This window comes from Oryctolagus cuniculus, chromosome 3, assembly GCF_964237555.1.
Source record: "Oryctolagus cuniculus chromosome 3, mOryCun1.1, whole genome shotgun sequence".
NCBI classification, from domain to species: Eukaryota; Metazoa; Chordata; class Mammalia; order Lagomorpha; family Leporidae; genus Oryctolagus; species Oryctolagus cuniculus.
In genome coordinates this window covers 82,124,540-82,149,040 of record NC_091434.1, presented here as the reverse complement: position 1 = coordinate 82,149,040, position 24,501 = coordinate 82,124,540, and the positions used below count along the sequence as shown (strand labels likewise).

Here is a 24,501-nt window from a genome sequence, read left to right as displayed (position 1 = left end):
TTTACAACTTGATAATAAAAAGACAAACTCAAATTTAAAAATGGGCAGGGGAGAGGGTATTTAGCCTAAGTTACTTCTTGGGATGCCCACATATCATATCAGAGCACCTGGGTTCAAGTCCTTGCTTAGAGAGTCCTGATAATACGCACTCTGGAGGCAGCGGGTGATGGCTCAAGTAACTGAATTTTTGTCACCCATGTGGGAGATATGTATTGATCTTCTGGTTCTTGGCTTTGGCCCAAGTCAGCCCCAGAATTCATTTGGGGACTGTGCCAGTAGATGAGCGCTCTGTCCATCTGTCTCCCAGTCATAAATAAAACTAAAAATGCAGGGTCAGGCAGTTAGCCTATTGGTTAAGACTCTGGTTAAGACACTGCATCACACATTGGCAAATATAGGTTCAATGCCTGGCTCTAGCTCTTGCCTCCAGCTTCCTGCTAATGCAGACCATGGGAGGCAGAAGTGGTGTGTTAAGTAATTGGATTTCTGTCACCCAGGTGAGAGGACCAGATTGAGTTCCTGGCTCCCAGCTTTGGCCATGCTCGGTCTCAGCCATCAAAGGCATTTGAGGAATAAACTAATGGGAAGGTGCACCCTCATTCTTTTCCTACCTGTTTCTCAAAAAATTTTCTTTGGGGCCTGTGCTGTGGCTTAGTAGGTTAAGCCTCTACCTGCAGCACCAGTATCCTATATGGGTGCCACTTCAAGTCCCCTGTTCCACTTCCAATCCAGCTCCCTGCTAATAGCCTGGGAAAGCAGTGAAGATGTCCAAGTGCTTGGGCCCCTGCAGTCATGTGGAAGACAGAAGAAGCTCCTGGCTCCTCACTTTGGATCAGCCCAGCTATGCCAATTGCAGCCATTTGGGGAGTGAACAAGCAGATGGAAAATCTCTCTTTCTCTCTGTCTTTCCATCTCTCTATCTGTAATTTTGCTTCTCAAATAAATAAATCTTTAAAAAATTCTTTTAATTGGGGCCAGTGCTGTGGCGGAGCAGGTAAAGCTACCGCCTGCAGTGCCAGCATCCCATATGGGCCCCAGTTTGAGTCCCGGCTGCTCCACTTCTGATCCAGCTCTCTGCTATGGCCTGGGAAAGCAGTAGAAGATGGCCCAAGTGCTTGGGCCCCTGCACCCGTGTGGGCGACCCAGAAGAAGCACCTGGTTCCTGGTCCAGCTCCAGCAGTTGTGGCCATCTGGGGAGTGAACCAGTGGATGGAAGATCTCTCTACCTCTACCTCTGCCTCCTCCTTTCTGTAACTCTGCCTTTCAAATAAACAAATAAATCTTTAAAAATTCTTTTAATTGACAAAGGTTCTGAATAGAGACTTCTTGAAGGATTATCTATGAATAGTCAGTAAATGAAAAGATGCTTAATATCATTAGCTATAGGGAAATACAATAAAAACCTCAATGAGATATTACTTTACACCTAACTGGATGGGTATAATGAAAAGACAAAGACAAATATAGCTCTGTCACAAATACTCAATTCTGCCACTAGAGCTTGAAAACAAAAATTGACAATATTAAAATAAGTGTGTGCACTGGCACTGTGGTGTAGCAAGTAAAGATGCTGCCTGCAGTGCCGGCATCCCATATGGGCGCTGGCTCGAGTCCTGGCTGCTCCACTTCCAATCCAGCTCTCAGCTTTGTCCTGGGAAAGCAGTAGAAGATGGCCTAAGTCCTTGGGCCCCTGCATCCATGTGGGAAGACTTGGAGGAAGCTCCTGGCTCCTGGCTTTGGATCGGCGCAGCTCTGGCCATTGTGATCTATTGGGGAGTGAACCAGCGGATGGAAGACCTCTCTCTCTCTGCCTCTCCTTCACTCTCTGTCTCTCCTTCTCTCTCTGTGTAACTCTGACTTTCAAATAAATCTTTTTAAAAAATGAGTGTGTGGCTGTGTTCCAATAAAGCTTTACTTATGGCTGCTGAAAACAAAATGTTGGCATACACATACAGAAAGTGGAACTCTAGGCTGGCGCCGCGGCTCACTAGGCTAATCCTCTGCCTTGCGGCGCCGGCACACCGGGTTCTAGTCCCGGTCAGGGCACCAGATTCTGTCCCGGTTGCCCCTCTTCCAGCCCAGCTCTCTGCTGTGGCCAGGGAGTGCAGAGGAGGATGGCCCAAGTCCTTGGGCCCTGCACCCCATGGGAGACCAGGAGAAGCACCTGGCTCCTGGCTTCGGATCAGCGCGGTGCGCCAGCCGCAGTGCGCCAGATGCGGGGCCATTGGAGGGTGAACCAACGGCAAAAGGAAGACCTTTCTCTCTGTCTCTCTCTCTCACTGTCCACTCTGCCTGTCAAAAAAATAAAAAATAAAAAATAAAAATAAATTAAAAAAAAGAAATAAAAAAAAGAAAGTGGAACTCTCATATACTGGTGGTGGGAATGGAAAATGGTACAGCTGCTTTGGAAAACAATTTGATAGTTCTTCAAATTTGTTAGCTAAATCTTAGCCATTTCATTCCTAGGTATATACCCAAGAGAAATGGAAATATAGGTTCACACAAAAATGCTTGTTTATAAACATTCAGAGAAGCATGATTCATAGTAACCACTGTTAAAACAACCTAATTCTATCCACTGATCAATGGATAAATAACATGTCATATATCCATAAACTGTATTATTCAGCCATGAAAAGGAATGTCATACTACTCTATGCTATAATATGAATGAATCTTGCAATAAATATTCATGTTAAGTTGAAGAAGCCATTCATATTGTATCATATTTATTATATGATCACATTTTTATGAAATATCTAGAGTAGGTCATCTGGAGAGACAGAAAGTAGGTAGTTGCTAAAGACTAGGAATAGAGTAAGAGACAGGGAGGGAATGCTGATGGGCATTGTGCTTCTTTCTGAAGTACTGATAGTTACACAACCTGTGAGTATACTAAAACCTCTTAAATTATATATTTCAAATGGTTGAATTGTTTGGTATGGGAATATATCTCAGTAAAGCTTTTGAAAAAAAAGTTTTGCTAAGCCTTTAAAATTAAAAATTGGTACGAAGAATGATATCATTAACTACACATGCCCATTGTCCTGGTAATTTGGTAATTTCGCAGGGTAAAATTCAAATCTCTATGTCTTAGATATCAGGACAAGACCATGGTTCTTCAGTCACTTTCAAGTAAAGTTGGGAAGTTTACTAGTACCATCCTATTTTCCCCACTATTAAATGCAAGGGCACTCAAGTACCGTTGGAGAAAAGTCTTGGGCCAACTAACTCCTAGCATCCTCAACTGACAACCTAAGCCTTACCTATTGCTTGATAGTTTAATTTTCATTAATTAATCTGCTAGTGATAAACATTCAAGGAAAATCTTGAAAGCCCTTAGAAACAGGGTAGACAACAAAGGAGAATACTATTTTTAAACCGGTCACATTTGAGGGAGTGAGCTGCTTTTTTACCTCATCTCTCACTATCATCGTCCAGTGCCCCTTATTAAATCCCTTTTAAGATAAATATCTAGGCCGGTGCGGCGGCGGCTCAATAGGCTAATCTTCCACCTCGCAGCATTGGCACACGGGGTTCTAGTCCCTATCGGGGCACTGGATTCTGTCCCGGTTGCCCCTCTTCCAGCCCAGCTCTCTGCTGTGGCCAGGGAGTGCAGTGGAGGATGGCCCAAGTGCTTGGGCCCTGCACCCCATGGGAGACCAGGAGAAGCACCTGGCTCCTGCCTTTGGATCAGCATGGTGCACCAGCTGCAGCACACCGGCCACGGCGGCCATTGGAAGGTGAACCAACGGCAAAGGAAGACCTTTCTCTCTGTCTCTCTCTCACTGTCCACTCTGCCTGTCAAAAAAAAAAAAAAAAAAAAAGATAAATGTCTGCTTTTGGTGCTTTATGCTCACAGACTGATTCTCTTTTCTCTAATTTCAAAACTGCTATGATTTTGAAGACATTTCTGAGTATCTTTCAAAATGGTCTCATTTCTCCTCTATTAGACTCTATGTTTAAAATTTTTTTCATAGCAGTAAATGTTTGGATTTGTGAAATTCAGTCCAAATTTCAAATATTCTACTCTACTGTCATACAATGTATCTCTCTATCTTTCTCTCTTTTAAAAGATTTATTTACTTATTTGAAAGGCAGTGTGTGAGAGAGAGGAGGGAGGGAGAGAGGGAGAGAAAGAAGGGAGGAAGAGAGGGAGAGGGAGAGAGAGGAGGGAGAGGGGGAGAGAGAGAATGAATGAATATGAGAGGGAAGTGTTTTTTATCTGTTGGTTCACTCCTTAAATGCCCACAACAGTTGGGGCTAGGCTAAGCTAAAGCCAGGAGCTAGAAATTCCATCTGGGTCTCCTATGTTGATAGCAGGGAGGAAAGTACACCTGCCATCACTTGTTGCTTTCACAGGTGCATTAGGGAAGCTAGACTGGAGGCAGAGGATTCAGGATGGGAACCGGCACTCCAATACAGGATGCAGGCATCCCAAGTTGGCTTAATCTGCTGTACTACAATGCCTGGCCCTGTCTCATTTTTCTTATGCTTATATATGTATACCTCAAGTCAAAGGTAGAACATTAATAGAAATGTGATCGTGTGCTCATTCATTTCATATCCTTAGATAAGATATAAAGTAAGTATTGGAGATTTATACAGGAGTACTCATTTTTGGTTAGTTTTGGGTAGCTAGAAGGCAGAGTGCAGAAAGAAATTATTTTCCTCTACTTAACTATAAGCTTGATAGTAAAGGTATATTAATGGCAGAGAAGAGATGCAAAAATTGTATTGGTGTTTATATTATCCTAACTGTAGAATTTCACTTTTATATATTAAAAACATATCCTTTGAAAAACTAAACTTTTGGGGTTTGATAAATATTTATAATGAAGTATGAATATACACAGAGAAAATTGGCAATGTCCAACTTACTTTCGTATGTTATCCCTAGCAGGACCCATGAAGCCATATAATTGTAGTGTAGAAGTTGCTCAAGAACAAAGTTATTCTCCTTTTCATCTCGAATGCTTAGCATTTGTGATTTTGGATCTGTTATATAAAATAGTTAATAATTTTAATAGTCATTCAAAATATTTTATGTAAACAGATTCAAAAAATGTTATTCTCAATTTATTCTAAAACTGAAAGAATGGAAAGTTAGAAAAACATGAATTCACACTATCTCCTTGTATTAAAATGCATGGGTTAAGAAATTTTCAAATATTTTTACTTTAAATTTGGTTTTCTAGTAGAAAACGAGTAACTGAATAGAAAATGTAAAACACTGATTCACTTCACTCCCCCACCTCCCAACTTAAAGATCCTGTCGGTTGACACAAATCCACTCACATTAATGACATATTCTCCAAGACTATTGTGTAATAAGTAAAACTTCTTGGATGGGCTATAAGACAGATGTTCCTTTTCTTTAGTGGTTACTATTATTTTAGAGGCCAAAAAGTTCAATATGTCCTGTTTAATAGAGAGTGCCTCAGAAAAGGTCTACATGGATAAAAAGTTTGCAAACAATAGATTAAACAAAGTTATACAAAGTTCGCTTATGCCAGTATTGCTTAAAGTATAGGTCAGTGTACACTGGATAATGTCCAATAGGAGGCTATCACGTCTAGTGTTGTTCAAACTTGTTCTGTTTCTGAGGATTTTTTTTTTCCAGAACACCTCTCAAGACGAGTGTTATACAGAGTACACTTTGAAATAATAGCTTGATATTTTCTGTAGGAACTTTCCACAAAGTTCATCATTCTATCAATCATTCAGAAGTCACAAATTCTTGGTGGATTTCCTAGAAAATGTGTGAAGAGTCTTGAGAGCTGTAAGTGTGAAATGTGTATTTCAGCATAGTTGCTTCTTTGTGGCATACCTAAGCTTTCAAACACTCAAACTAACCTATTCTCTTTACTAGCAGCTTTGCTTGGTTTAACATCCAGCTTTCTGGTCTCCCTTTGCTTGTGAAGGAGAACCATCTTGTTTACATGCATACAGACAGACTAGTTTTTGAATGGACAGGTAAAGAAAGAGGTCACTCCTATACATTCCACTTTGACTTAACAAAAATTTTAATACTTTGTCATTGATAATATAGAAATTAGAAGACAGATGTTTCTGATATCTAGTTACTTGTGCTAATTAGAAATATTTATGTAACACAAATGAGATGTTAAAAAATTACATATAAAATTACATATAATATTAATGATAGTATGACATACTTACTCAGTTGTTGGCATTTAAAATGAACTTCATCCTGTGTTATTGCCATGTGTCGATTCTTAGTTATCATGAAATTATAGCAACAGTTCTGAAAGGGTATCCATGGAGTATTTAGAGCAGGGGATGGACATTTAACACTGTCAACTGGTTTGACCTCTTTTTTAGTCTCATCTAGAAAAGAGGTAATGATAAGAATTCTAATTTCAGATATAAATGTTAAATGCTGTTTCTAGTCATTATACTTGATTTGTAGGAAATATTCAGGGACCCAACAAGTAATACCCTGCTGATGTGTGTTCTCTATGTATATACAAATATAGTGGATAGAAAGCTGGCTTTCTATAGCAAAGGAATTATTTGACACAATATCCTTACTCCTGTTGTGAAGTGAAGGAATGTAAGGAGTGAGGTTAAATGCAATTTCTGTCTTCCTGCATTAGCAAATGTCAAGTACAAGAAGCCAACTCAGACAAACTGTATGAACATATAAATTAATAATAGGCACTAATTGTGACTTTGAAAATTCATTTTCAAGGTTCTGCTTACTGATGTCTCTGATTTTAAAGGCTCATTCTAATGAAATAGCTGGTATTCTAAATAAGCTATTGCTTTAGCCAAATCAGATGGAAATACTGTTGAAAACATGGCATCTAAAGAATCTGATATTTTTCACCTTATGAAAAGGTCATGGATTCAAGATGATGCAAATATAGATAAGCTCTACTTAAGATAGATCAAACTGACTGAGTATGTGGCCAGGACCACCCAGTGTGTCTCCTAGCACAACAAGCCCCTTTGGGAAGCAGCCTTGACTTTCCACCCCAAACTTGACAGTTGTAAAACCATCTTCCAGTGAGTGGGCTACAGACTGCAGACCTGATTCAGGCTGAGTCCATCCAGTTCTAAGATTTGAATAGTGGAATTTAGAAATTGACAGCGCATATCCAGTTGGGGATGCTGTTGAAAGTTGCGGAGCCACCGTACTCCACCATGTACGGAGTGAAGTACACAGAGAAGAGCGCACATGCACAGAGAGGAACAGAAACGACAGGGGAGGACAGTGCCTCAGGATCCCCAGTGTCCATTCTCCAGGGGGCTCAGCTCTTTCCCAACTTTTGGGGTTCTGACCCACCCTCTGGGTTTTGCTAGCCTGAACTGGTTGCTGTCACTTGTGACCAACTGAATCATAACAGTGACTCATAAAAATAATGTTCATTGTTACTGTTAAGATCCAGGAAAGACAAGCCACCAGAGTTCTCTATCATGATACAAATAAGAAATCTATGCAAAATGAAGCTAGTAACAATGGGATTTTAAGTGTCAATCTCCATTGTCAGCTGACATAAAAAGCCAACAGGTCCAAAACAGAAAATTAATCATAAAATATTTGAAACAACAATTCTACTAGAATATAAATTTTTTGCAACACATTTTGCAAAAGGGACACTACTATAACTTCTTCACAATTCTAAAACCAGATTTTAAAAAACCACTCCCTCCAATTCTACTATTCATGAGACGGGTAATTTAAGAATCAAAATATTTGAAATTTACATACTTCCTGGATAATAGCAAATAGCACCCGGTTGGCTGTCTTCGCAATCAGCTGTTTTCCAGAATCCATCCTTGTCTAACATTACACAGTCTTCAAGCTGGTGGTTATTCTCAGCCCAGCGACTAAAATGAAGATGTTTTCCATCTGACCAACCAAAGTTGAGTTCATCCTGAAAGGGACAGAAATACATCCCAAATGCCAATCTTCATGTTATCCTTTTTGAATTATTTTGACCCTCATGATCAACCTAAAGATTTATAATTTTTGCAACACATTTTGCAACACATTTTGCAGCTGGGACTAGAACCAGTGCCCATATGGGATGCCAGTGCTTCAGGCCAGGGCTTTAAAGATTTATTTATTTATTTGAAGGGTGGAGTTACAGAAAGGCAGAGACAGAATCAGAGAGAGATCTTCCATCTTCTGGTTCACTCTCCAAATGGCCTCAATGGCCAGAGCTGGGCCGATATGAAGCCAGGAGCCAGAAGTCTCCTCTGGGTCTCCCACGTGAGCACAGGTGCCCAAGCACTTGAGCCATCTTCCACTGCTTTCCCAGGCCATAGAAAAAAGCTGGATCGGAACTAGTGCAGCTGGGACACTAACTGGTGCCCATGTGGGATGCCAGCACTGTAGACTGTGGCTCCACCCTACTATGCCACAGTGCCAGCCCCTATAATTTAATTTTATACTTAACACACTTTTCATAGCATTTACTGTCATTCCAAGTGCTTTACAAATATTAATTTATTTAATTCATCACAACCACATGAGAGAGGTACTATTAGTATCTTCATTGTACAGATGTGGAAAATGAAGACACACATTGTGTACAAGGTCACACAGAATAAACCGCAGGGCTGGGACTATAATCCAGGGTGTCAGTTCCTAGAGACTATGGATTTCACCATTATGCTGTGTTGCCTCACACATAATTGGAACTGCTGGTTGTTAGAAACCAGAAAGCTAAATGGCATAAGGACTACCATAAGTGCTGATTAAACTGGAGACATCATGGCATAGTGGAGAAAACATGGGCTTTGGAGCTGAGCATACCTGGTTTAGGAGCCTGGTTCAACTTGCTACTGGCTTTTTTTTTTTTTTTTTTTTTTTTTTTTTTTGACAGGCAGAGTGGACAGTGAGAGAGAGAAACAGAGAGAAAGGTCTTCCTTTTGCCGTTGGTTCACCCTCCAATGGCCGCTGCGGCCAGCGCGCTGCGGCCGGTGCACCACGCTGATCCGATGGCAGGAGCCAGGTACTTATCCTGGTCTCCCATGGGGTGCAGGGCCCAAGCACTTGGGCCATCCTCCACTGCACTCCCTGGCCATAGCAGAGAGCTGGCCTGGAAGAGGGGCAACCAGGACAGAATCTGGCGCCCCGACTGGGACTAGAACCCGGTGTGCCGGCGCCGCAAGGCGGAGGATTAGCCTAGTCAGCCGCGGCGCCAGCCGCTACTGGCTTTTAATCTGTTTGCTCTCTCTCCACCCACTGATCTGTTCAATAGGCCTGACACTTAACCTAATGGGACCAGTATAATGGTACAACATGTGCAAAATGCATAACCCAGTGGCACACAGAGCTACATGAATATATTCTTTTTTTTTTAAGATTTATTTATTTATTATTTGAAAGGCAGAGTTACAGAGAGGCAGAGAAAGACAGAGAGAGACAGAGAGACAGAGAGAGACAGAGAGAGGGAGAGAGAGAAAGAGAAGTCTTCAATTTGCTGGTTCACTCCCAAATTGGCAGCAACAGGCAGAGATGGGCTGATCCCAAGACGTGAGTTTCTTCTGGGTCTCCCACGTGGGTGCAGGGGCCCAGGCACTTGGGTCATCTTCTACTGCTTTCCCAGGCCAGAGTAGACTGCTGGATCAGAAATGGAGCAGCCGGAATTCAAACTAGAACCCATATGGAATGCCAGCACTGCAGGTGGCAGCTTTACCTGCTATTACATGAATATATTCTTAATATATTCTTAATGCCACAGGCCTGGTAGATCCCACACTGCTGTTCTCACACTTGTCTGAGGGAGAGGCTTTTTCATTCAGTGTATGTTGTTGTGTGCCAGAAGTCTGTAAACATTTAGCTTTTCATTCCAACCAGGACTGGATCACCCCATTATCCTGAGATAGGCTTACAGCGGAGGTGCACAAATCCAGAGAATGGGTTGTGGGGTCCAGGCCTGTTTGAGTTTCTCCACTCTGCCAGCAGAGTACCAGGTCTCATTCTGAAATGCTTTCAACCAGAGTTCTTAGGTATCCCTAAACTGCTGTGGTCTGAAATGTGAACCTTTGGAGATGTGATTTTGCCTGCATTCTTATCTGCACTGCCCTGGATTCCTTCTCCTTTGCTGCATTTACCACCAACCCCATCCCTGGACCTCTAAAACTTCCATTTCATTGTAGATAAATCATCCCATACCTATCTTTTTACTGAATATGGCATCTCTTCATTAAGACTATAAATATCTCTTTATTAAGATTATTTTTAAAAAATTTATTTTATCCATTTGAAAGGCAGAGTCACAGAAGGATAGACAGACAGACAGAGGGAGGGAAGAGGAGGAAGAGAGAGACAGTATCTCCCATTGGCTGTTCACACAGCAAATGCCTGCAACATAGCCAGGGCTGAGCCAGGCCAAAGCCAGGAGCCAGGAGCTGCATCTCCTACATGGGTGCAGGGGACCAAGCACCTGGGCCATTTTCTGCTGCTTTCCTGGGCATACTAGCAGGGAGCTGGATCAGAAGTGGAGCAGCCAGCACTTGAATCTGGTGCCCATATGAGATATAGGCACCACAGGCGGTGGCCTTACCTGCCGCAACACAGCACCAGCCTCTAAAATTCTTTTTTTTTAAAATTTTGGTCTCTATTAAAATTCTTGACCTAACTTTTCTGAGAGAAAAATCCATTTTCAACACCTAGGAGGGAAGGCCATTTGTTCTTCCACTCTCAGACGCCAAAGGGTTGTAGTCACTGTGCACTTACTCCTCATGTAGGATCTCTGTCCTTAATGTGCTGTACATTGAGACTTAATGCTATAATGAGTACTCAAACAGTATATTTCGCTTTGTGTTTCTATGTGGGTGCAAACGACTGAAATCTTTACTTAATGTATACTAAACTGATCTTCTGTAAAAAAAAAAAAAAAAAGAAGAAGAAATTATTAATTCCCAACTTGACTCTCGCTGGGATAAACATGACAATAGGTCTGATCTGATTTCATCATCATTTAAAAAATCATCTATTATTTTTCACTTTATGTTTGTGTGGGAGCTAACTGTTGAAATCTTTACTTAATGTATGCTAAACTGATCTTCTGTATATAAAGAGAATCGAAAATGAATCCTCATGTGAATGGAAGGGGAGAGGGAGTGGAAAGGGGAGGGATGCGGGTGGGAGAGATGTTATGGGGGGGGGAAGCCATTGTAATCCATAAGCCGTACTTTGGAAATTTATATTCATTAAATAAAAGTTAAAAAAAAGTACAAAAAAAATAAAAATAAAAAGACATCAAAAAAAAAAAAGTAGATAGTAGGAATTTTTATCTCCCTCAGTGACTTCCTAGGAGGTTTACTCCCTTCTTGTCACCGCACACTGGCAGAATCCTTGTCTCTCTTCAACATTCACTAAGCAGATGTACCAAGTCTTGCTCAGTCTGCTTGGCCCTATCATTGAATTATGATCACTGGTGTTCATGTGGAGGACCCAGCCTGTTCCCAAGCCTTTTGACCTCTTCTAATTCTCAGCACTTTTGCTCCTACATGCTTGAGTAACTCACTGCACAGTCACACTCTGGACTTGGTAGACCCAGAACTGTTGCACCTCACATACTGCACACATGCCTTATTTCAGGCTTACACCAATTCCTGCATGCATTTATATTAAAATAACTATCTCTACCTGCTTCCTCCCCTACCCTCTACCCAGTGTCATTTTACTGACGTAAAAATATTATATTGTCACAATTCTATTTAAAGTCTTTCAACCTCTTCCCACTGTTCTTGATGTAACGTATTATTTATAAATATCCTCTTATGTTCCAAAGACTTAAAGCAGCTTAGGAAGATACACAGTAAATAGCTACCCTGAACATGTTAACATTAAAGGTGAAAGGAATAAAGAGAATCATAGGTGAAGACTAATAGTAGGGGAAGAAGTAAGACCAAAATCATTAAATGGGGAGAAAGAAGTAACAAACAGTATAATACCAATTATCTTAAAAACAAATATATGTATGTAGAAAAATAACTTGAAGGATACATACCAAATATTAAACTGTGTTTTTAGGTACTTGTATGACAGGTGACTTTAATATTTTTCTTTAAAGTTACCAGAATTTACAAATTTTCTACAGTGATAATATTGGCTTTGTTTCAAGAAAATTAGGGTGACTGAAACTAGGAAACAGAATAAGTTCTCACTACCCTCACCATGGACACAAAGATGAGTTTCACAGAATACCAAATGCTGAAGAGCAAGCAAGTAAAAGTGACACTATGAGCAAGTTGATACTGTGAGGGCTAGTGAGCAACTCCTGATCACCTGGCTTGCTCTAGAGTCAATGGCAGAATAGCCAGAGGGTCTGGGAGACTACTCTTCACGCCATTTCTAGATGCTACTTTTAATTGACCTTCTGATAACAATTTTGTTTTTTTCATACACTCTCTACTTCAGTTCTCAGTTTGTGCTAAGACTAAATTGTCTTCAATCACATTTTCTCCACGCAGTCCCAGACCCATCTTGGTATTGTGGTATCCTGTGGCAGAGAAAAGAGGCAAACATGTCCTACACTGTCTATGACAGATTGTCTGTCTGTCTGTCTATCTATCTATATCTATCCATCCCTATTTAATTATAGCCAAAAGTTTCAGGTGCATAACTATTCCTGGTTGTGCTACATGTGCATGGGTTAGCGCTAGGAATTAATAGGAGTTTTGCATTCCTTGCTGGGCTAAAAAATGAATAAGAAGTACCAAGGATATCTACTCGGGATCAGAACTTGAGATGTGGTGAAACATTATTCTAATCCTGGTTTAGATAGCTTAATTTCACCCTGACGAGTTTGAAAGGAATGGAAAGGATTCTTTAATAACATCTACAATGCTTTCAAATGCCTACTCCATCTGATTTTCCCTTCTTATTTTCTGCTTGCTGAAAAGATATGGTAGTTCTGTTTCTAGTTCCATCTTTAATTAGAATAAATAAAAATAAGTGCTCAAATATCTGTATCCACCCAGAAACTTTTCTTCACTTAAACAATAAAGCAGATCTTCCAACAGTGGAAAGATAATTAAACTCCACATGTTCCATGAGCTTTTTTGGAATTTTTGGAATAAGTTTTTTTCTTTTCTCTCTCTTTATCTCTCTCTTTTTTAAAAGATTGATTCATTTATTTGAAAGGCAGAATTACAGAGAGAGAGAAGAGACAGAGAGAGATGTCCTCCATCTGCTGGTTCACTCCCCAGATGGCTGGAATGGCTGGAACCGGGCCAGACTGAGGCCAGGAGCCAGAAGCCTCCTCAGGATCTCCTACATTGGTGCAGGGGCCCAAGGACTTTTGCCATCCTCCACTGCTTTCTCAGGCACATCAGCAAAGAACTGGTTGGGAAGTAGAGCACCTGGGACTCAAACCTTTGCGCCCACATGGGATGCCAGCATCACAGGAGGTGGCTTTACCCACTATGCCACAATGTCAGTCCCTAGGGTAAATTCTAAGATCTCTGGTTTTGAGATGTTTGGTGCGGTGGGTAAACCACTGCTTGGGATGCCCATACCCTGTACTGAAATGCCTGGTTTGCGTACTGCTTCCCATCCAGTTTCCTGCTAATGTCACATGAGAAGCAGCAATGTGGGTCTCTGACACCCACATTGAGTTCCAGGCTCTTGGCTTTGGCCTAGCCCAATCCCAGCTGTTGTAGGCATTTGGACAGTGAACCAGCAGAGGGAAAAATCTCCCTGTGTGTTGGCCTCTATCTCTTCCAAATAAAATAAACAAATTAAAAAAAAAAATCTCTGGTTTCTTTCAGCTTGATGAGAGAGATGTTATGTGCAATAAAAACAGTCACATTCTATCCCCCAGTTCAAGCAGCTAGGGCTGAAAACTTACATCTTGACTGGAGAGCCCAATCCACAAGGAGGAGTTATGAAGGATTGCCTGCACGGTGAGGAATGCCTGTTGGTAAGGGTCCGTGATGCTCACCAGGTGCATGTTATATTTCAGACACTCTACCAGAGCCTGTTCCCAAGTCAGCCTCTTCAGGATTATCTTGTATAAATTATTTTGATACTTTATAGTTTCTGAAGTATTCTGCAAGGTCTGGTTGCCTTGAATTTCTGTATATAAAAGAAAACAACAACACAAAAACTTCCCCACTCTGCAGGTTATGGGACATTTTTTTCCTACTATTTCTTCCCCATGCTAATCTATATTATAATTTTTTTCTACTTTAGATATTATCTACCTATTTATTTATTTTAGATTGGAGGTGGGAGAATTAGGTATGTCCTATTGTATACTGTAGGTAAAGTATGCGAGCTACAACATTTGTTTCCTAAAATCAGGACAAAATTTTGTCTAGCTGATCTGATTTGGGAAAGAGGAAAACTACAGATGAACAGCCTGCGATATGATTGCCAGTTCATGGTGGCTGCCCAACCGCCCTTCACTTGTGCCACTTCAACAGGGAAGGCGTTCCACGCCCCCTTATACAATTTTCATCTGGGAGAACTACCATGAAAAAATGCACAAAGCCACCCTCAAGAGGATATGCTTGACTCACTGTTTTGCAGTACTTCTTGAATAATGTGTTAACTAAAAAGTGTGGGATAAATGGATACTGATTAATCTAGCAAAAAAGTTCTGCTACAGTACATGAAATATCTACTTAAGGTTCTCACTATGCAAATAATTTTTTCTTAATTATTTGTTAAAACTCATTGAGGGTCAATGAAACAATGTAATATCTTTTTAAAAATATTGTTTTCAAATGGAAATGATTCCTATTCAAATAGATGATTTCTGTTTTTAAACACATATTTCACTTTTATTTGCACTACAGAAAGGCACAGACAATGATTCATTTGTAATGCTTTACATTTTCATTTTTTAGTGTTAAATCTAATAGTGAATGTTTATATTGGACTCATTTAAAAATATTAATCATTTTTCCCCCTTTCCAGTGATGAAGAATGCCAGAATTGAAAGGAAAACAAAATTCAACCACAGTTTTACCACCATTAGACAACCACAATTAACATATTCCATTACTTAATTTTTTTATATTACGTGTGACAATGATATTTGAAAATAATCATACTCCATTTGAGACCCTCTGACTCCCTGAGTCAATGTGGATTGATCCATTCCAAAATTTTAAGCTGTATCTTATGAATTCATTTGTAAGATTTCTGTGTAAAGGAAACTTATACACTTAACAACATAGTCATCTAGATAATAATAATAAAATAACATAGTCATCTAGATAATAATTGGTACCTGAATATTTCTGACAGAGGGAGACAGAATGGAAGTCATTGCAGGAAGTAAAATTCCATGTTCCAACAAAAGGTGACTTTTGGAGGTTGAGCATAATAGTACAGTGGTAGTGGGAATCTTCCTCAAAAATCTAAACAAGAGACAAACCAGTACAAGCAATCAGGGAACTAGTGGCCTGAAGATTTCAGCAAGAAAATTTTAGTTTCCAGATTGGAATTTTCCCCTGTAAAAAAAATCCCAATGTAGAACATAATCATGACATTCCTAAAGAAATTCTGACAAACTTTCAAAGCTGGTGAAAGGGCAATTAACTTCAGAAACAAACAACAAAAGAGTAGCAAGACTGATAAATATATCTTTAAAACAAAAATCACTACAAATAAGACAAACACAACTACAGTAATATTTAACACTGTGATCAGTCTTGATAGTTCAAGTCAGCAAAACATAATTATTAAACCAACTTTTTAGATGTTTATAAACTTTTTATAATGACACAACAGAGAATACACCTTAAAGCTCTGATATTTACTAGTCACTAGAAAAGGACCCCTATATTAAAATAAAAGTATCTAGATTCATTCTCTGATCACAAATCAATATCAGTCATAAAAATTTATTCAATGTATATTGTCCCTGTATTTTTCTCTATGTTCGAGACATACCACACTTAGAAAAATAAGAAAAGTTAGCTTACCATAGGAACTACAGATAGAAAATGCTAACACTACTTTATTACTCAATAAATATTAAATGAACATTGAAATAAAATAATTATAGGAAATAAGATCAGAAATACAGAAAAAGGTATATGGGTAATACTTTATGAGAAGGTAAATGTGTATTATTAAGTGTGTCTTTCTTTTTTTAAAGGAAAAGTGAACTAAGAATTTAATATAGATCTGACAATGCCAAAAAATCAAAACTAAGAAAAACAGGATAGAAAATACAGAAGTAGCTTTCACAAACTTACATCAAGCAACAGGAGTAGTGATAGAGAAGAGGATGGACAAAACCAATGGCATATACCTATTTATTTGTTTTCATTTTGTCTGAAAAGCAGAGAGAGAGTTTTTCCATCTGTTGGTTCATTCCTCAAATGCCTGCAACAGCCAGGGCTGGGCCAGGCCACAACTAGGAGCCCAGAAATCCACCCATGTCCCCTGTGCAAGTGGCAGGGTCCTAAGCACTTGAGCATTACTTGCTGGTTCCCAAGGTACACATTGCAGGAAGCTAGACAGGAAGCAGAGGAGCTGGGAGATCAGCGAGGCATTCCAATATGGGATGTAGGTATCCCAAGTGGCATCTTAACTGCTGTGCCCAATCTTTATTTTTAAGTAATGATATCTAAAACAAACTCTAACTCTTTGTAGGTAATTCTTCCAAACTTTCAGTGAAAAGTCATTCCCCAAGCTGAGTCACAATTTCAGGACATAGAAAAGCCAGAAGTCCACCCAGTTCATGTTACAAAGCTAGTGTGATCAGAAAAAATCTGACAATATAGCATAAAAAATTAACTCTTTGGCAGAGATGAAATAAACCAAACTCAACAGCAAAATAATAATGCACACTTTACCAGATTTTATGACAAGAATAAAAAGATAGTTTCATATAACATCTACTAATATATTTGTAATATACCACATATCAATAGGCCTAAAAAGAACTGTATGGCAGCTTTATCAGATGAAACAAGTTTAACTAAGTCTGGTACTTATTCCTGATGTAAAAATCCAAGCAAGCTAGTTATAGAAAGACATATTGCAGACAAAGAGACAACATAATATTCAACAAGGGAAGACTGGAGAGGATACTGCTACGGTTTGGGTGCAGTCAGGATGGTGATTACCAATCCTGGTGTCTGCCACGGTTCTCGAAGTCCTCGCATGTGAAGTGAGGCATAAAATGAGTATGACAGAGGTAACTGTGGAAATAAGAGCCACTGTTATCTGCAGACTATGGTTAGCCTAGTAGGAAATCCAAGAAAATCTAATGAATAGCACTGAATAGCAGTAAGAACGTTTAGTAAAATGATGCTTATGGAAAAAGATACATGAATTCCCTAGACAATAGCCTTCCCATATACCAGTAAGAAAATCAAGGAAAAGGCTGCTATTCTCAAAAGCAGTGAGAAAGAGGCTACAGCACTTCCAAGAGTAATCTAAAGGATGATTCAAACAAATGGAGAAATAATGTGAGCACATCCTTGAATTAAGAAAATTAAAAAAAAATAACAGTTAATCCCGAAAATGTAGTCCAGTCATCTTCAGGAGTTTTTAAATTTAATTGTAGTGGTTGGAAACTGAGCAAATACTAAAGTTTATCTGAACTAATGGATGAGAACAGTAAAACATTTTTTCAAAGGCATATAATAAAGGACAACTGATCCTATTACAGTTTTTTCTAAAAGATTTATTTATTCATTTGAAAGTCAGAGTTACAGAGAGAGAGAAGGAGTGGGAGAGGGAGAGAGGTCTTCCATCCACTGGTTCATGCCCCAATTGGCTGCAACGGCTGGAGCTGCGCAGATCTGAAGCCGGGAGCCAGGAGCTTCTTCCATGTCTCCCACGTGTGCGCAGGCACCCAAGGTCTTGAGCCATCTTCCATAGCTTTTCCAGGCCATAGCAGAGAGCTGGATTGGAAGTGGAGCAGCCGGGACTTGAACAAGTGCCCATATGGGATGCTGGCACTGCAGACGGCAGCTTTTACCCACTACGCCACAGTGCTGGCCCCCGTTTATAGTTTTTAAAACAGTCAAATTGGAGCCAGTGTTATGCAGTAGGATAAACTGCCTCTTGTGCCATTGGCATCCAATACCAGAGTACTGATTCAACTTCCAATCCAGCTACCTGCTAATGTACCTGGGAAGGCAGCAGAAGATGGCCCAAGTGCTTTGGTATCTGCCACCCATTTGGGAAACCTGGTTGAATATCTGGCCTGTTGGCTTCAGCCTGTTCCAGATCCAGCTATTGTGACCATTTGGGGAATGAATCAGAGGAAAGAAAGTCTCTCTCTTTCTCTCTCTGTAGCTCTGCCTTTCAAATAAATAAAAACTTGCAATATGGTAATATTTATGTATCACTGCGGTAGCTATTCTCTCTCTCTCTCTCTCTCTCTCTCACACACACACACACACACACACACACTTAATACATGATAAAGGAGAGTTTCTATATTACTTTCAACAAATGGAAGTATATATGCAATAAATAACACCAGAACAGGTGGTTAGGTTTAGGCAAGGGATTATGCATTCATTGATAGTAGCTACATATGCTGATATATATAACACACTATCAGAAAAACAAAGGGCACCCATGAAACTGAACTAGCAGAAAATATAGCTATACTTTTAACTAACATTTACATGATAAATTCTCTAACTTACAGGTGATAGAGAGAAAAAGGGAAACAAATGGATTTGAACATATTCCAAAAAGAGCCAAAACTCTTACCTGTAATATTTCTGGTATTTGGACTTTTTTTAAAAAAAGCTAGCCAAATACTTGTAATCAACACATGAAACATAGGATCAGAATATTTATTGTTTGGGATTTACCCAAAGGAATTTAAATTGGCAAACAAAAAAGCGGTCTGCAGCCTAATGTTTATTGCAGCTCAATTCACAATAGCTAAGACCTGGAACCAACCTAAATGCCCATCAACGGTAGACTGGATAAAGAAATTATGGGATATGTACTCTTTAGAATACTATACCGCAGTAAGAAACAACGAAATCCAGTCATTTGCAACAAAATGGAGGAATCTGGAACACATCATGCTGAGTGAAATAAGCCAGTCCCAAAGGGACAAATACCATATGTTCTCCCTGATCGGTGACAACTGACTGAACACCAAAAAGGAAACCTCCTGAAGTGAAATGGACACTATGGGAAATGGTGACTTGATCAGCATAGCCCTGACTGTTAATGAACAACTTAATACATTATCCCTCTTAGTAGTTTTTTTGTCTGTTCTACTTAATATGACTGGTTTAATTCTGTAATTAATACACAGTTATTCTTAAGTGTTGAAAATTAACTGAAATGTGATCCCTGTTAAACATAAGAGTGGGAATAAGAGAGCGAAGAGATGTATAATTTGGGACATGCTCAAGCTGACTTGCCCCAAATGGTAGAGTTAGAAACATACCAGGGGATTCCAATTCAATCCCATCAAGGTGGCATGTACCAATGCCATCTCACTATTCCAAGTGATCAATTTCAGTTCACAATTGATCATAATGAAAGGACTAAGAGTCAAAGGGAGCACATAAACAAGTCTAGTACCTGCTAACACTAACTGATGGAATAAATAAAGGGGAGAGTGATCCAACATGGGAAGCGAGATACTCAGCAGACTCATAGAATGGCAGATGTCCTAAATAGCACTCTGGCCTCAGAATCAGCCCTAAAGGCATTCGGATCTGGCTGAAAAGCCCATGAGAGTATTTCAGGCATGGAAAGCCAAGACACTCTGGCAAAAGATCTCTGCGAGTGAGATCCCAGTGGAAAGAACAGGTCTTCAAAGAAGGAGGTACCTTTCTCTGAAGGGAGGAGAGAACCTCCACTTTGACTATGACCTTGTCTAAACAAGATAAGAATCGGAGAACTCAGAGGGCTTCCATAGCCTTGGAAACTCATGACTGGAGCATAGGGAGACTACTGATGCCATAGACAGGAGTGTCAATTGGTAAAGTCAACAACAGGAGTCACTGTGCACTTACTCCTCATGTAGGATCTCTGTCCTTAATGTGCTGTGTATTGAGATTTAATGCTATAACTAGTACTCAAACAGTATTTTTCACTTTGTGTTTCTGTGTGGGTGCAAACTGTTGAAATCTTTACTTAATGTATACTAAACTGATCCTCTGTAAAAAAAAAAAAAAAAAAAAAAAGAAAGAAATTATCAACTCCCAACTTGACTCTCACTGGGATTAAACATGACAATAGGTCTGATCTGATTTCATCATCATTTTAAAAAAATCATCTATTATTTTTCACTTTATGTTTCTGTGTGGGAGCAAACTGTTGAAATCCTTACTTAATGTATACTAAGCTGATCTTCTGTATATTAAGATAATCAAAAATGAATCTTGATGTGAATGGAAGGGGAGAGGGAGTGGGAAAGGGGAGGGTAGTGGGTGGGAGGGACGGTATGTGGGGGAAGCCATTGTAATCCATAAATCGTACTTTGGAAATTTATATTCATTAAATAAAAGTTAAAAAAAAGTCATGAAATCAATAAAAATACATGAAGGGTTTGATAGATAAGTTTACAAAGGCAAAAACATCCAAGTTTGATGAGATAAAATTATTATATAACCTATGGAAGTTTATTTTCATTAGAAACCAGAGAAATGTATGGGGCAAATGTTGTGGTGCAGCAGGGGTTAAGCTGTTGTCTATGACAATGGCATCCCACATCCAGGCTGCTCCACTGCTGATTCAGCTCTCTGCTTATGTACATGGAAAAGCAGTGGAGGACACCCCAGGTGCGTGGGCCCCTGCTGCATATGTAGATGATCAAGATGGAGTCCCTGGAGCCCGGCTTTATAAAGCCTGGCTCATCCCTGGCTGTTGCGGCCATTTATGGAGTGAACCAACAGATGGAAGATCTCTTTCTCCCTCTGTCTCTCCCTCTCTTTTGGCCATTCTGCCTTTCAAATAAACAGATGTTTTAAAATGAGAAGAAATTAGTGAAATATCACTGAAAATACATCATTTAAAGTGGGAAATTAGCAAGTTTTAAGAAGCTAATATTCATTGCAGGCAATGGAGTAGAGAGGTGAGAGAACTGTGCAGACTGTGAGACCTGGATTTAAATCCCCACTCTCCACAAGTGGGCTACATGCCCTCTGGCAAGTGACCTGGCTCTCTGTGACTGTCTTCGCATTTCTAAGGTAGGGTAAGAGTAACATGGCTATTTAACAACTATAATGAACATTAAATGAAATAATGAACGTGTATATTAGGAGAGTTCCCCACACATTAACTGCTTAATACATGTTAAAATTATTAACGTGCTGGTGAGGACAGATGGGCAATAAACTACTGACGGCAACACAAACTCATGAGTCTTTCCAGAAAGCAATTTGGTAACCAAGCTTTATAACTACTTATAGCATTTAATCTGGCTAGATGACTTTTCACAATTTAAAAATGTAATTTAAATATAAGCGAAGATTATACACCAAGATGCTCCTGGCCGCAGTATCTATTAATGTATAAAGCTGAGATCAACTTCATATACACCATGTTAGGTAAATGATGGCTTAGCTCAGACAATATTGTGTAACAATTAAAAGTAGCTTTTTTTTAAGAAAAGATTCATTTATTTATTTGAAAGGATTTGAAATCCTGACATTTGCAATAAATTTGATGGAAAAATGGATGGAATTAGAGATCATTATGCTAAGTGAAATAATCCAGACACAGAAACACAAGTATCATAGGTTTTCTCTCATATGTAGAAGTTAATAAAATGTGTGATGAACATATATTTTGTTATGCAGATATTATTATTGTTATGTAGATATTTATTAATGTTTGTCTTCACTGAATTACACTCCTTACATGATAATACAGCCTTATTTGCTCTTTTATGATCTCTGTCATGATCCCATATTATGTGACATTAATATTTTAATCAGGGGCTGGCACTGTGACATAGTGGGTAAAGCCGCTGCCTGCAGTGCTGGCATCCCATATGGGCACCCATTTGCGTCCCAGCTACTCCACATCCGATCCAGCTCTCTGCTATGGCCTGGGAAAGCAATGGAAGATGGATCAAGTCTTTGGGCCCCTACACCTGCGTGGGAGACCTTGAAGAAGCTCCTGGCTCCTGGCTTTGGATCGGCTCAGCTCCAGCCATTGCAGCCAATTGGGGAGTGAACCAGCGGATGGAAGACTTCTCTCTCCGCCGCTCTTTCTCTCTGTGTAACGCTGACTTTCAAATAAATAAATCTCTAAAAAAAATTCCTCTAAAAATATTTTAATCATTGCTTTCAAGAAAAATAGTGCATATATTTATGTATTAAGCAAATATGGCAAAATGTTAAAAATTGTTAAATCTATGTATGCTCAGTGAACTCTATACTTCTCTGTATTATCTGAACTACTTAAAATAAAAATTAAAAAGGCAAGAAACCACTAAGTAAGAAAAGTAGAGTACACTAGATTATACTATTATCCATCTATGTCATGAAAACAACATATGTAAAGTTCTAGAAAAAAAAGTGCTGAAATATTCATTGTGATTGCCTGAGTCAGGGCTCAAATACAGCTTAAGACCCATTTAGTAGGTCATGAAATTAATTCAGCAGATTTTGTCTAATATTTGAGATAATGAAATTGAGCAGAATAGGATAAGATAGGATAACAAAGAAGAATGGAATGGAACAAAATGAAAATATCAGTGTGGATAATCTCTGAGAGTAATTATTTTTCCTAAAACTCTTAGTTCAATTTAATATTATATTTATCCATCTCCTGGCTAGTGATTTAATTGTATTTCTTACTATATATAGGTTATGGTTAAAAGTTTATTTTTCTTTAAGTTTTATTTATTTGAAAGAGTTGCACAGAGAGGAGGAGAAGCAGAGAGAAAGAAGTCTTTCATCTGTTGTTTCACTCCCCAATTGGCCGTAATGGCCAGAGATGCGCCAATCGGAGGCCAGGAACCAAGAACTTCCTCCAGGTCTTCCCATGTAGGTATAGGGGCCCAAAGACTTGGGCCGTCTTCTACTGCTCTCCCAGGCAATAGCAGAGAGCTGGATGGGAAGTGGAGCAGCCGGGATTCGAACCAGAGCCCATATGGGATGTTGGCACAGCAAGTGCCGGCTTTACCTGCTAAGCCACAGCACCAGCCCTATGGTTAAAAGTTTAAAAACCTGGTGCCTGGTGCTGTAGCCTAGTAGGCTAAGCTTCTGACTGCAAAGCTGGCATCCCATATGGGCACCGGTTTGTGTCCCAGTTACTCCTCATCTGATCCAGCTCTATGTAATGGCCTGAGAGTAAAACTTTAGAAGATGGCCCAAGAACTTGGGCCTCTGTACTCACATGCAAGACCTGGAAGAAGCTCCTGGGTCCTGACTTCAGACAGTCTCAGCTCCAGTCATTGTGGGCATCTGGGGAGTGAAACAGTAGATGGAAGACCCCCCGCCCCCCGCTCCGCCTCTCTGTAACTCTGCCTCTCAAGTTAATAAATAAAACCTTAAAGAAAAGAAGTTTAAAAGCCTTTGTCAGAAGTTTAAGAGAGATTAAGGTTGACTTTTTTGTTTTGTTTAGTCTTCTTTTTTTAAATATTTTACTTTTTTATTTGAGAGGTAGAGTTACAGACAGAGAGAGGGGGAGAAAGAGAGAAAGGTTTTCCATCCACCGGTTCAAATTCCTCAAATTCTGCTGTTCATTCCTCAAATGATTGCAACAGCTGGAGCTGAAGCCAGGGGCTTCTTCAGGGTCTCCCAAGAGGCTGCAGAGGTCCACGCACTTGGGCCATCTTCTACTGCTTTCCCAGGCTCTAAGTAGAGAGCTGGACCTAAAGAGGGGCAGCCAGGACACGAATTGGCACCCATATGGGATGCCGGTGCTGTAGGTGAAGGCTTAGTCTACTACAGCACAGCTCCAGCCCCTTGTGTTTAGTCTTCTACAGCTTCCACATTTTCTATGATAACCAAGTATTATTTTTGTCTACTTTGTACATGGTTATACATGATTCAGAGTTCCCTTTGCTCCCAACACCAATCTTGAGCAAACTAACATTGTACTAGGAACATCATTTGCTTACTATCTAGGACATATTATTGGAGTTTGTCGTTTTAATGTCTCAATCACTGCCCTTTGTGCGAAATGTGTTCTGCATCAACAAAGCAGTAAAGACAGAAGAAGTGGGGAATAACATGGTGTCACCATAAGTATTGTCAGTACAATTTCCTCTTCTCTCCCACAGTTTTTTGTGTCCAGCTCTTAGGAAAATATAATCTCCAATCACCAATTATGTACCTTTTTGCTTAAGATACAGAGGCTGATAACTCAAAGCTCATACATGTTAAGCTCCTATTTACAACTTACTACCTGAGGGTTATAAAATAATTACAATGGAATCTGATGCCACCATGCAAAACCAGGGCAACTATCTGAAAGCTGGAGAAACACATGTTCTTCTTGTAACAGCTTTATTGAACTTATAATTCAAATGACACATTTCAATAGTTTTTGGTGTATTCAAGAGTTGTACAACAAACACCTAATCAACTGTAGCACATTTTCACTCT

At 39.6% G+C, this 24,501-nt stretch overlaps 1 protein-coding gene across 2 annotated transcripts in view; it reads right to left on the bottom strand.

The window, feature by feature from the left end:
* LOC100338139 (CD302 antigen) overlaps positions 1-24,501 on the bottom strand; it is a 150,659-nt gene that overhangs the window by 60,412 nt on the left and 65,746 nt on the right. For both annotated transcript variants that reach the window (XM_070070821.1, XM_070070822.1), the window contains exons 24-28: positions 15,228-15,357; positions 13,839-14,065; positions 7,739-7,904; positions 6,184-6,351; positions 4,882-4,998 (exon numbers count right to left, since the gene is read on the bottom strand). In XM_070070821.1, coding sequence (XP_069926922.1) covers positions 4,882-4,998; positions 6,184-6,351; positions 7,739-7,904; positions 13,839-14,065; positions 15,228-15,357 — 808 coding nt within the window. The remainder of the gene's footprint in view (positions 1-4,881; positions 4,999-6,183; positions 6,352-7,738; positions 7,905-13,838; positions 14,066-15,227; positions 15,358-24,501) is intronic.